Here is a 13,838-nt window from a genome sequence, read left to right as displayed (position 1 = left end):
CTTGAGTATAATAATAATAATAATAATAATAATAATAATAATAATAATAATAATAAAAGTGTTCTGAAAAAAAGGGGGAGAGTTAAGATTATCTGAAAGCTTTGCCAAAATTGTGTGAACTTTCAGTTATCCTGTTTCATTTTGTTTTTAATTCTATCCAGGTTTTTTGTTTTCCTCTCATCTTTCTTCTGGCTATTCATGGTTTTTGATTTGATAGTTTATAATCAAGCATGTTAAGTGTTCTTTCTTAACAGTTCTTCTTAGAGGTAAAACAGCCAGTGACATGATAGATAAAAATGAATTTTTAAATGATTTATATGTAACATTTACTATCTTTGTCTCTTACTAATATATGTTATTGAATAATAGTTATTTTATTAGTATAAGAGTAATACAAGTGTTTTTAATCATGTGACCTAATTGCCATTTTAGCGTGACAGTCATACATATGATCAAAGTATTTACTTCATTTATTTATTTATTTATTCATTCATTCATTCATTCAGTCAGTCTTTTTTTCGTGACCGGTAAGGGGATCGCAACCCTTGGTGTGGTGTCACCCACACCGTGCTCAGCCAGTGAGCGCACCGGCCAGTCCTATATAGTATCCGAACCCGCGGCGGGAGCGTCGCTGCGCTCCCAGCGCCGCACTCTCCCGAGTGTGCCACGGGTTCGGCCCTGCTTATTTTAAATTGTATTTAACTAGAACTGTGAACTTTATCATTGTATATAAAATCTTCTTAGTTTGCATAGTTTTTTTTCATATAGGATTATTGGCCATTTTCAATAAAAACTTCAGTGAGATCCCTGTTTTAGCGAGTAGTTCCCAGTTCCTACATTCTGAGTTCTCTTACATTTATTTCCTTTTTCATACAGTACTTCTCTTTTCTTCCTCTTCTCCCTCCCTCTGTGTTCTTAGTTGATCATTGAATCATTTGTAAGATATTTATTGAGTACCTTCTCTTCTGCCAAACACTGTTCTAGGCCCTTGGATATCACTGGTGAGAAAAGCAGCCTAATTCCTGCCCTCAAGAGTCCCAATGATCGTGGAGCTTAGATCCTAGTGAAATGGCTTTAAATGGCAAGATGTACAAGTGGGGGAGAAAAAGGAAATTTATGTATGGAATATTATGTATGTACACAGAAAATATTCCTTAAGCATATATATACACTTTAATGAATCAATCACTAAAGCAAACACCTATGTAATTATCACTTAGATCAAACAAAAGAACATTTCATCAGCCCAGACTTCATCCCCCATCACAACCTCATCTCTCTCCGAAGAGATAACCAGTGTCTTGACTTTTGTGTTAATCACTCATGTGCTTTACTTTATAATTTTTGTTTGTTTTCTTAAAAAATAGTTTTACCATCGGTGTCATTGTCTGGCTATGACAAAGGTTACCGTGAGGCTAAGGTCTCAAATCCTGCTCACAGTGCCAACTGTGGAGCCAATAATCTTGTTCGTGACACCAATTGTAAAGCTAGGCGACCATGCTAGTTGTTGTGGCTCTTTTACCTGCCGATAATCCTGCACCAACTGGGCCAATGGTTGAGCTAGGGCTGGTTCTGGATCTCCCAGACCCATCAAGCCCATTCACAGACTGGGTCACAAACCCTTCACATGCCAGGCTGGGTCCTCAGACCCCTTCATGCAGGTCTATGAGCTAGGTAAGCAGCCACACCGTCCTTGGAAGCTACAGGTCTGGAAAAAACATGGCCGTGCAGGGCGGGCGCCTGAGACAGTAAAACACCAGCCAAAGTGGTGCCGCCTTGCAGGCACACCTACTCTACCCACCCACACAATGTTACCGAACCACCCTGAACCAGCTCCGAGGTGAGGGGAGCCTGACCAAATTGTTCTATTTTCCCAACAGTCATGTATCACTCAGGAGTTTTGCTCTAAGGAATGCCATTTATATTGAATATAATATGCAGTGGGCCCTTAATGTAGTTTTGCTTATTTTTGAAGTATATGTGAGTGGGATCATATTGAATATGTTATTTTGTGTCTTACTTCATGCAACAATGTTTGTGAGATTTATCCATGTTGTTTGTATAGCTGTGTTTTATCCATTTTTACTTTTATATGATATTCCGTGATATGAATATACCACAAGTTATTTTTCCATTGTACTTATTGATGGACATTTGGGTTGTTTTTAGTTTGAGGCTCTTAGTAACAGTTGTAGTGAACATTCCTAAACATTTATCTTAGTATACTCTTAAACATTAATGTGCGTTCTTAAATATTTAAGAGTATAAACCTTGGAGTAAATTGCTGGGCTGTATAGTATGTCTGTTTTCAGTTTTTACTTGGTAATGCCAAACTGGTGCCCAGCATGTGTGAGAGTTCCAATTGCTCCATGTCCTCTCCAGTGCTTGGTGTTTTACGCTTTTTAACTTTTGTCAATCTGGCAAGTGGGTAATGGTTATCTCTTTGTGGTTTTAAATTTCTGTTTTTCTCTAATAATGATGTTGAGCTTCTTTGCATGTCTCTTAGACCATTTTTCTACTGGTTGTCTGTCTTACTGATTTATAGTTGAGTTTTGGTTTCTTTTTTAGTAGTCTGGATAAGAGTCCTTATTTTATGTGTTACAGATATCTTCTCAGACTTGTGGCTTCTCATTTCATTCTCTTTAAAATGTCTTCGGGGCTGGCTGGTTAGCTCAGTTGGTTAGAGCATGGTGCTGACAACACCAAGTCAAGGGTTAAGATCCCCTTACCGGTCATCTTTTAGAAAAAAATAAATAAATAAATAAAATGTCTTCCAGTGAAGTTAGTATAACTTCTATGTAACCAAATTTACCACTTTTCCTTTTATGATTATACTTGGCCCCCGAGTCCATGGGTTCCATATCCTCAGATTGAATCAACCACAGATTGAAAATACTTGTGGAAAGAAAATAAAAAGCAACAATAAACAATAATACAAATAAAACAATATACTATAACAATTATTTACATAGTATTTACATTGTATTAGACAAGTCATCTAGAGATGATTTAAAGTGCACAGGAGGATGTGTATAAGTTATATAAAAATACTTATGGCACTTTATATAGGGGACTTGAGCATCCATGGATTTTTGGTATCCATGGGTGTCCTGTAACCAGTCCTCCATAAAACTTAATAGTTTTACCTTTCACGTTAGGCTATGATCCACCTAGAATTCATTTTGGTATTTAGTGTGAGGTAGTTATCCTATTTGATTTTTTTCCATATGGATAATCAATTGTCCCTATGTGTTTATTGAAAAAAATTCATTCTTTTCCCACTGATATACAATGCCTACAGTTCTTTTCTATGTACTGTTTGTTTATTTATTTTTTTTTAAAGATGACCGGTAAGGGGATCTTAACCCTTGACTTCGTGTTGTCAGCACCAGGTTCAGCCAGTGAGCTAACCGGCCATCCCTATATAGGATCCAAACCCATGGCCTTGGTGTTATCAGCACCACACTCTCCTGAGTGAGCCACGGGCCGGCCCCTCTATGTACTGTTTTTTTTTTTTTTTTTCTTTCTTTTCCCTTTTTGTCTTTTTTCGTGTCCGGCAACGGATCGTAACCCTCAGTGTCGTGCCTGTACTGGACCAGGACCGGCAACGGGATCGCAACCCTCGGTGCTGCGCCTGCACCTCGCTCAGCCAGTGAGCGGGAACCGGTCTGTATGTGGGATCCGAACCCTCGGCGGGAGCGCCGCCACGCTCCCAAGTGGCGCACTGTAGCAGTGCGCCACCGGGCCAGCCCGTATGTACTGTTTTTTAAAGAAACTTGTTTTGTTTTTTTTTTGTCTTTTTTTACTGACCGGTAACGGGATCGCAACCCTTGGTGTTGCGCCCGCACCGCACTCAGCCAGTGAGCGGGAACCGGTCTCCACATGGGATCCGAACCCTTGGCGGGAGTGCCGCCACACTCCCAAGCGGCGCACTCTCCAGTGCACCACTGGGCCGGCCCTAAAGAAACTTGTAAACACACAGTATTGTTCAAGCACTAAATACCTTTGGAAATTACATAAGCAGAACAAAGGGTTGACAGTCAACAATACTGGTAAAATGAAAAACAATAGACTGTAATTACTAAGGAATTTGGAAGTTGTAGTAAAAATAATGATGAGATGTACATTTACTTAAATATATACATACACCTGATGATGAAAGCACAGTATGGGGGTGGACTTTGAGTGCACAAAGACTGGCATTATAGGCTGGATGTAGTTCTTTTTTTTTTTTTTTAAAAAGATGACCGGTAAGGGGATCTTAACCCTCGACTGGGTGTTGTCAGCACCACGCTCAGCCAGTGAGCGAACCGGCCATCCCTATATGGGATCCGAACCCGTGGCCTTGGTGTTATCAGCACCGCACTCTACCGAGTGAGCCACAGGCCGGCCCCTGGATGTAGTTCTTATTAATTTTTTTTTTTAACCTTTAAACTTGGGCATGTTGCTTAACTTCTGAACCTCATTTTCATAGACATAAAACAAAAGTAATGTTCATCTCAATGAGGTAATAAATACAAGGTACTATTGCACAACACTTGACAAAGATATATTTTGAAAAAATATATTTAATTTATTCCGTATAATTCAAAGTGCTGCACAAATGGGAAAATTGCTGCACTGAGAGGGACGAGTCAAGGACAATTCAGTTCTAGCTCTTCCCAGGGTACCTGGCTCCCTCCAGGGCTCTTGCCACTTAACTCCATGGCCAAGGTGCTCATTTCTAAGTGCTCTGAATGAATTTACTAATAATTTGGGATAATTATTTATTCATTGTCATCAAACTTGGTAAGGAATGCCTTATTTTATTCACAGTCTGACATTCTCGATGATGTGAAGTGAATCTGGATTTCATTGATAGTCCATTCCTATGACTTAGTCTGTCTTTAAAACAAACAAAAATTCTGAGGGGGAAATTATACCATTTCTAATCCAGAGTAATTATGTCAGCATTATTTCCCCCAGATATGACATTATATGGGTGCTTTAAGGCACCTTTTTCTTCTTTGAAATGCTTTTCTTCTCTCTTAGCTTCCTTGTTATAATGATATTTTTCTGATTTTCTCCCCTTAGCCACCCTTTATCTCTTTTTGCTGCATCCTCTTTCTATTCTTGCATCTGTGGAGTAGGAGGTACCTACAGGTGTTTCCTAAACCTTACTTCCCATCCATCCCTTTTCTCTACTTACTCTTTCAAAAATATTTTATACATTATTACTACAACTCATTTCCTCAGAACATCTCCACTTGAATTTCTTATCACCTTCTCAAACTTAAGACATGTGAAAAGGTAATTTTTTTTCATTTCCTAAACCAACTTCTACCTTCCTTAAGTCTTTCGTCTGCACAGACACTTCAAGGCCATATTCTCTACTTTTCCTCCTTTTTCATCCAATGTATTCTGTTTGTTATCAAGTACTGTCCACACTTTTCAAAGATTTCTTGAATTATCTTTTTCATTTTCACTACTCCCACCTTATTACAGCCCTTCTACAATCACCTAACATTTAAAGTAATCTTGCTTTCAGCTTAATTTTACCACATCACCTGCCTGCTCCAAAAGTTCCAATAACTCCTTATTGCCTGTAAGAGTGACTCTCAAACGTCTTCAGAAAGAATTATGTTTTGTGTCTTTACATCCACACCAAAAGCATGAGTGACAAAAGAAAATATAGATAAATTGGACTTCATCAAAATTAAATGCTTCTGTGCATCTAAGGACACATCAAGAAAGTGAAATGGCAATCCACAGAATGGGAAAAAATATTTGCAAATCATATATATAATAAGAGACTTGTGTCCAGAATATATAAAGAGCATTTACAGTTTAGTAATAAAAAGACAACACAATTTAAAAATTGGCAAAAGATTTCTAAAGACATGTCTCCAAAGCAGATGTACAAATGGGCCAGTAAGCACATGAAAAGATGCTCAGCATCATTAGCAATCAGGGAAATGTAAATTAAAAAAAAAAAAAAGTAAAATACTAGTTCACAGGCACTATGATGGCTGTAATAACAATAATAAAAAAGACCAAGTGTTGGCAAAGATGTGGAGAAATTGAAAGCCTTGTACATTGCTGGTGGGAATGTAAAACAGTGCAGCCACTTTGGATAACAGTTTGGGCAGTTACTATATGACTCAGCAATTCCACTCCCAGGTATAGATCCAAGAGAAAGGAAAACATACTTTCACACAAAAACTTAAGTGAATGTTCATAACAGCATCATTTATAAAAACTGGCAAGTGGAAACAATCTAAATGTCTGTCAGCTGATTAATGGATAAATAAAATGTGATATATCCACACCATGCAATATTATTCAGCAGTAAAAAGGAATGGAGTACTGATACATGCTACAATGTAGATGAACCTTGAAAACATTGTGCCAAGTGAAAGAAACTGGGCACAAAAGATCATAAATGATTCCAATTATGTGAAATTTTCAGAATAGACAAATCCATAGAGACATAAAGTAGATTAATGAGTGCCTAGGCCTGGGCTCTGGTTGCGAGTTGGGGGAAATGGGGATTTCCAATTAGCATAGGGTTTCTTTTTGGGGTGATGAAGATGTTACAAAATTGATGGTGGTAATGGTTGTACAACTCTGTGAATATAGTAAAAACCACTGAAGAGTACACTAGAAATGGGTGAATTTTATGGAATGGGAAATATGTTTCTTATTCCTTATCTCAGTAAACCTGTGAGAAAACAAACATAAACAAAAGAAGTCCAGAGCAATGGTGAGAGTGTGTCATGAACCAAAGTTATAATTAATTCATAATCAAATTCTTTGTATCTAAAGTTTAGTAAAAATTTTAAATTTGGGGAAGAAAAGAAAGAAAAGCAACGGCCCACAGGATGAAGTCTACTGTTCTTCATTCTGTCATTAAAAGCTGTCTACATTTTGTATGGCATGATGTAAATACGTACTCTCTTTCTTGCCACATACCCCTACAAACCCTATACTAGGGTACTTCAAAAGTTTGTGGAAAGGTTCGTATTACCTTTTAATTCTATTTGTTCGCAAACTTTTTGAAGTACCCTTGTATCATAACTAGGGCAGTCTCTTTACTGTCCCTTGAAGCTAATTCACAGTGTTCTGCCCTTGCTTATGCCCTTTCGCAACCACCACTCAGAATACCCTTCCCACCTTCCCCCTCTGCTTCTCCAGCTCCTGGCCATTCAACTAAGTTCTGCTTCTTTTTTGAGTCTTTCCCAAAGATCATCTTTTATGTCTTTGGTTCATTCATAGGAACTAACACATTGCTGCACCCATTGGAAGGGTTCCATAAATACATGTTAAATAAATGAGGGAAGGAAATGGAGGAACTTGTAAAAGAGACATTTAGAGACTTGTAAAAGAGACATTAAGAATAATAAGCTTTAGTAAATAATGAAAGACATATGAGTAAGAGCAGTTTCAGAGCCAAAATAAGACGAACAAGCCTACTGAATGGAGATACGGGTTTCTAGGTTCAAGGTAACGGGTCAAAGTTAAGTTCTAAAGCTTTTCTTTACCTGTTTCTTTGGCATTTCTGACCCACGACAGTGAGAATTCTTCCTCATTCTTTTTTACTCATTGCTTTAGTTTTTGTTGTGAAAATATTCTCTTCCAGGTTGGGTGATCTTTCAGTTTTTCAGTTGTTTATACATGTAAACAACTAAAAACAGAAAAAAATGTAATAATTCTGTCTGTCTCTATCTGTTCCCCACCTCCACTTTCTACCACATATCTCAGCATTCTGGTAGTACTTTCTTAAACTACCAACACAATCCAAAATAGACTGGTTTGAGTTTTAACTGCTTTTACTTTTTCCTTCCAGTTCTCTTAAAATTTCTAGCAAAATGCCCACAAAAGCAAGCAACTAAGAGAATAAGGAGAAGGTATTCTCCCCATCCCAGTTATTTAGTCCCTGAAGTGTTGATTGGAAGAAACTGAGGTTTCAAAATGAGTTCCAGATTTAGTATATGTTAAGAATTTGAGGTTTCTCCCACATGGATAATTTAAATTTTCAGAAAATAAGTTATGTTATAGCTGAATGGGCAGTGACCTAGCCAGAATTTTAACTTACAAGATATATAGGAATAGTGAAGATTAATGTGAAATACTTGTAAAGAGCCACTGGTAGGGAAGATAAGACAGTAATATGCTTTCAGTGAAATTGTCAATTTATAATAATATGCATATTGAAAAGGGAGGGTGGGTTAGATCCTGTTAAGTTTGGTATATTAAAGAAAGAATTGGGATATTGCTGGCTCATTAACTGCCTTTAATGGGGGAAAAATGTCATAGGCAGGGAATAGGAAATTTTGGTTGAATGTGCAATGTCTTAGAGTTAGGAATAAGAACAATATTTGAAATGATTGTAGCAGACTTCTGGGTGGGTTTCCAAGACTAGAGGACTTTGCTTGATATGTGATAGGAAATAAAGAACAAACCTGTAGGGTTTTTTGTTGTTGTTGAATCTCATTGAAATCTTGCATTTGGTCATTAGGTCTAGCTGTTTGGCTGTAACGTGCTGTGGAATCAGGTGCTTCCCCAGATGTGGCCCTCGCTAGTTATCAGATCTTGGTCATGTTGTTCATTCTTGCACACTCATTTCTCAGATAAACACCTAATAGCAGTCTAAACCTGCAGTTGGTTCCCTTTGATACTCTCTTCTTTGTTAAGATTTACTTTTTGGTAGATATAATAAACCTTGCTCTCCCTTGTAGAGTAAAAGGATGGAAAAGCTACTAATTGTAGAGAATTTATGGTTCAAAATGAGAAATCTCCCTTATATTTTAAGCTGCTTATTAGGAAAATTTAAAATCAACTTGTTTAAGTTCATTGCTTAGCCTATTGCATTCTCCATTCAAAATGCAAACAGGAAAATCCATGATTCTGTCTTCTGGACTTTGCTATCCAATCACTCCATTGTCAGAATCCATCTCCTCTGCACTGTGGAGAAGAGGAAGGCCAGTCATGGAAAAGGACCTGGTGAAGGTCTTTGCAAACCTATAAAAAAAATTAAGGGTCTTCTTTCTGCATAATTCCTAAAGATATCTACTTAGCTGAATCTCATCTGTTGAGATTTTTAGCAACATATCCTTACTCTCCAAAACTTAACAGTGTTCAGTGCTTGCAGGCTTTAAGTTGTAAATTAAAGTTATTTTATTTCAAAAGTTGTAAGTTAGTTGCTAGAGCTTTAAATGCAGTTGCATTCATAGTTAGCATTTATTAGTTTCCCACTGTAATTTAAACACTGTGTTTGGTACTCAAAAGAGTCAGAGAATAATAAGGTATTCTTAAGGAACTAGAGAGAAGGCAGATTTTTTATTTTATTTTATTTTTTTGGCTGCTGCCTGGTAACAGGGCTCAAACCCTGGACCTTGGTGTTACCAACACCACGCTGTAACCAGCAGAGCTAACTGGCCAGCCCAGAGAGAGGGGTGATCTAGCCCAGAGAAAGGGTAGAACTTTAGGAGAAAGGGTGTTTTTAAGGAGCTAGAATATGATATATATATTTATATATCACATTCTACCATACTATATCATATATATACACATATGTATCTCTTTCATATATATTCATATATATATATGCAAATAATAAAAGGAGAATACAAAGTAATAGGGGAGTACAGAGAAGGTAGGACATTTCTTGTAGGAGATGCAGGAAGACTTCACAGAAGAGCTATTATTTATTTCTGTTGATGAATGAGAGTATTCAGTTTCTCATAGAAGTAACTAAGATTCTCATCATGGTCCTGGCCTCCAAGTCCCTTGTGATCATTAAGTTAATTTTAGAACCTTAAGAGGCCTGGCTAAGAGGAAGAGGCTCTAGTAACTGACCAGCTGGTAATGTCAGTTTGAAAAGGCTCCGGTAGCCAGGAGGTGACAAGAGGATTGGCCCAGTGATTGTACTTCAGTTTAATTTTGTGACCTTTTCTTTCTTGAGTCCCTGCTATGTATTTAAAACACTGTATGGAGGCTAGGATAAATAAAACTATATCCTTTCCATTCACTAATGAGTGTAGGGTATAAACACATCATACCTTTAAGTATAATATAAGGCAGAGTGGTAACTGGGATGTAGAGATATAACCAAAGAGCTATGGAAACACATAGGAGGAAGCTACTGACATGGTATTTCCTGGTGGAAATCAGTTAAGCCTTCATACAGGAAGTAATATTGGACTGGGCAGTGAAAATGAGTGATATCTTAAAGGTAGAAAAGAAAGGAAAAGGCACAGTGTAGAGAGGAAATAGCATAAGAAAAGTGTGTAAACACAGGATGTGAATAGTCCAGTAATGCTAGAATGGCCAGGGATAAATAGGAAAGGTAGGGTGGGGCTGGGTTGTGAAGGACCTTAAGTGACCATGCTACGAGATGAAGACTATTCTGTGTGCAGAAGGGAGCCACTAAATGCTTTTAGCAAGGAGGTAACAGGATCTGATTTGTGTAACATTCACTGTGCTATGAATGGATGGCTTAGTGGGAAATGAAGTAGATGTAGTTCATAAGCAATAGCATCAATCTAGGACAGCAATTATAAGAGTAGGAATGGAAATAGAAAGGAGATGGATTCAAGACACACGGAGTAGAAGCATTAAGAGTTTTATTCCCAGCTTGCAATGGGAAATGAGAGGGAGAAAGAAATTAAAGATGACTCCAATGTTCTTAGTAGCAGGGATGGTAATGTCATTAATAAGGATGAGAAGAGCAAATTTGATTTTGGAAAATGGTGGGTTTTGAAGTGTTTTCTCCCAAGCAAGTATTGGAAGTTCATGTCAGGATTTCAAGAGTGGTACCAGGGCCAGAGATGAAATTTGAGAAATTATCCCCAAACAAGTGATAGTAGAAGCTGTGGGACCAGAGAAGTTAGCTCTGAGAAAATATAGAGCAAGGAGAAGCAGTCAAAATCAGCAAATGCCTACTAGAAAGTACCTTCTGTAGAAGGTAAAAAGAAGGAAAGCAAAAGGAATAAAACTAGCAAGGGGAGGAAAGAGTTTCAGAAAGTAGCAGGTGCTTAGCGTTCTCAGGTGCTGCGGTTGCGGGGAGTGCAGTACACCTGGGTGTGAGGAGCTGTACCGTCATAGGGGTTGTTCATACGTAAAACAACAACTCTCTATCCTTTGCTCATTGCTCATTGTCTTAGTATTCCTCCCCAGGACTCACCCTCTTACCTCCCATCTACTCCCTCTTAAAAACAGTGAGAGGGGAAGAAAGAAAGGGGGGGCAATTGAAGCCACTCTAAAAAGCCACCTTTTAATGATAATAATGTCATGTTTTCTAATTTTTAAGTGGTCACAAATGTGTTGTTTGAAGTAAAAACCCTCTTACCTCCCATCTACTCCCTCTTAAAAACAGTGAGAGGGGAAGAAAGAAAGGGGGGCAATTGAAGCCACTTTAAAAAGCCACCTTTTAATGATAATAATGTCACGTTTTCTAATTTTTAAGTGGTCACAAATGTGTTTGTTGTTTGAAGTAAAAATGATATGAAAATTCTGGGTCCAGTTGAATAGGCTTACATGTATTTACTGGTTCTGATGTGGTCTTTATCAATCCAATTTCATTTTTGTTTTTAAAGAAACAAGTACCACGCATGTTACTCTGTTTGGGCTTATGAAGGGAACAGTGCTGTTTTTGCTGACATAAACCAATCATGTTTACTTTTTATTTTTTCTTTTTATAACTTTTGGCGACTGGCCGGTATGAGGATTCAAACCCATGACCTTGGTGAAATCATGTTTACTTTTAGTTAACAAGGAATCTTTTGCAGTCCAGCTCATCTATATCTCTATTTTACTATTACTTTTTAAAGTTTAAGTGGCTGGCTATGTAATTTCTAAACGTTCTCCTTTCGTATTTGATATTCAGACTTAATGATTTGGAACCTTTACTCTAGTGACTAGAGACCAGTGTTTTCTGGGTGATGATAACGTGAGTTGTGTCCCTGTGCCTTTCTAGATTTTGGCTTCAGTAACCTCTTCACTCCTGGGCAGCTACTGAAGACCTGGTGTGGCAGCCCTCCCTATGCTGCACCTGAACTCTTTGAAGGAAAGGAATATGATGGGCCCAAAGTAGACATCTGGGTAAGAAACTGCTTTCTATTATACCTCATAGCATTAGATGCCCTTGATTGATGACAGCTTCTCCTCATCCTTGAGGAAACATAATGTTGCACATGAATTGAGACATAGTCACCTGTTCTTTCAATTCCCAATTCTTTGTGCAAAGTCTTTCCTCCAGCATTTGTCTCATGGGCTGAGCCATAGGTTTCAAACTCTGCCTTTGCTTCTGCAAAAGAACCCCAAAGGCCAGCTTGGATGGGTGCTTTTGTTAACAACAGACATCCTTTCTATTGTTGCTATTTGCCTTTCCCCTAGCAGATGAGTACAGAGAAAAATTTGGGATCTTACTCTAAATTAATATCTGGAAGCAAAGAAGATTGTTAACTATTTTAATGATGATTGGTCTTGACACTGTCTCATATGGTTTCTCATAAAAAAAAAAAGGAAAAGTTTGTTCCATTATCTTGTGCATGACTAAAATTTGGGATCTTACTCTAAATTAATATCTGGAAGCAAAGAAGATTGTTAACTATTTTAACGATGATTGGTCTTGACACTGTCTCATATGGTTTCTCATAAAAAAAAAAAGGAAAAGTTTGTTCCATTATCTTGTGCATGACTCACCTTCATTCACACATTGTAAGTGCCTCTTTTGTTTCCTCTGATGCAATTAATTGTACATACTCTCTGTTTGGGATGCAGAGCCTTGGAGTTGTCCTCTATGTGCTTGTGTGTGGCGCCCTGCCGTTTGACGGGAGCACACTGCAGAATCTGCGGGCCCGGGTATTGAGCGGAAAGTTCCGCATCCCATTTTTTATGTCTACAGGTAAGGGAGTTGCCATCACACAGCTATGACTGGGTTCATGGGAAGTTAGACATGCTATGTTATCTCAGAAATGTAGTGATGGTGTATAAATGGCCCACGTAACTTTTTTAGCCAATTTACTGACCTGGTACTACCAGGAGGCAAGTTTCTATAGAAACAAAATATATATGGGCTTTGGCATCAGGTAACCCAACCTGGGTTTGAATCTGGGCTCTGCACATTACTAAGTCTGTCTGAGCTTTAGTTTCCTTATCTATAAATTGGCTGAGAGTTTTATGAGGGCTATTACTATATGGATTAAATTAAATAATGTATGTAAAAAGTCAGTAGACCCATCATATACTAGCAGTGCCATAAATATGAGGGTACTTGAAAATATTCGAGGAAAGATTTGTATTATCCTTCAATTCTATTTTTTCGTGAACTTTTCAAAGTACCCTTGTATTCCTGTTTTACCTCTGTTCACCCCTTTTCCCCCTTTTTCGGAATAATATTTCCATTTATTGGGGCCCCATTGTGATGTGGTTTTAAATGCCAAGGATAAAGCAGACTTTGTATCTTAGTCTTGTTACTACTTGATTCCCTACTTCTATGATATTTATCCTCCAGACTCGAATAAAAAATATTTTTTAAATGAGTGGCCAGTAGGGTAAGTAGCTCTTGGAAAAAATTAATACTGAAAACAGAAATCAGATACCTGGAATGTACATGATTTTATCACCATTTATTTGCACATGAGAAGAGAATATTATAGAGACAATGCAGAAAGTAGCACGTTTAGTTTTGCTTAATCACCTGTTTTCATTTTAAGGAAGAGCATATGTCCACTGGGTTGGCAACGAAGTATAAGCACATGGGAATTGCATAGAATCAATAATAGGTGAAACTTGGACTAGGTTTAACTTTAAGTCCCCTTAGAATTGATGACTTAACAATATATCAGGTAATGATA

The 13,838-nt window shown here is 37.8% G+C and overlaps 1 protein-coding gene and 1 non-coding gene across 2 annotated transcripts in view; both read left to right on the top strand.

Annotated features, from left to right (window-relative positions):
• The window catches only part of LOC103599029 (serine/threonine-protein kinase SIK3-like), a gene marked incomplete at its 3' end in the record, with an annotated part of 194,860 nt that extends 181,974 nt beyond the window's left edge, over positions 1-12,886 (top strand). The window contains exons 5-6 of the mRNA XM_008583102.1: positions 11,957-12,081; positions 12,763-12,886. Of these exons, the coding sequence (XP_008581324.1) occupies positions 11,957-12,081; positions 12,763-12,886 (249 nt within the window). The remainder of the gene's footprint in view (positions 1-11,956; positions 12,082-12,762) is intronic.
• On the top strand, positions 2,662-2,735 carry TRNAV-GAC. The gene has a single exon. It is a non-coding gene; the product is annotated as a tRNA-Val (tRNA).
• Positions 12,887-13,838: the final 952 nt, after the last annotated feature.

The sequence above is a fragment of the Galeopterus variegatus genome, unplaced genomic scaffold (genome assembly GCF_000696425.1).
Source record: "Galeopterus variegatus unplaced genomic scaffold, G_variegatus-3.0.2 Scaffold2832, whole genome shotgun sequence".
NCBI lineage: Eukaryota > Metazoa > Chordata > Mammalia > Dermoptera > Cynocephalidae > Galeopterus > Galeopterus variegatus.
This window is presented reverse-complemented; position numbering and strand designations above follow the sequence as displayed.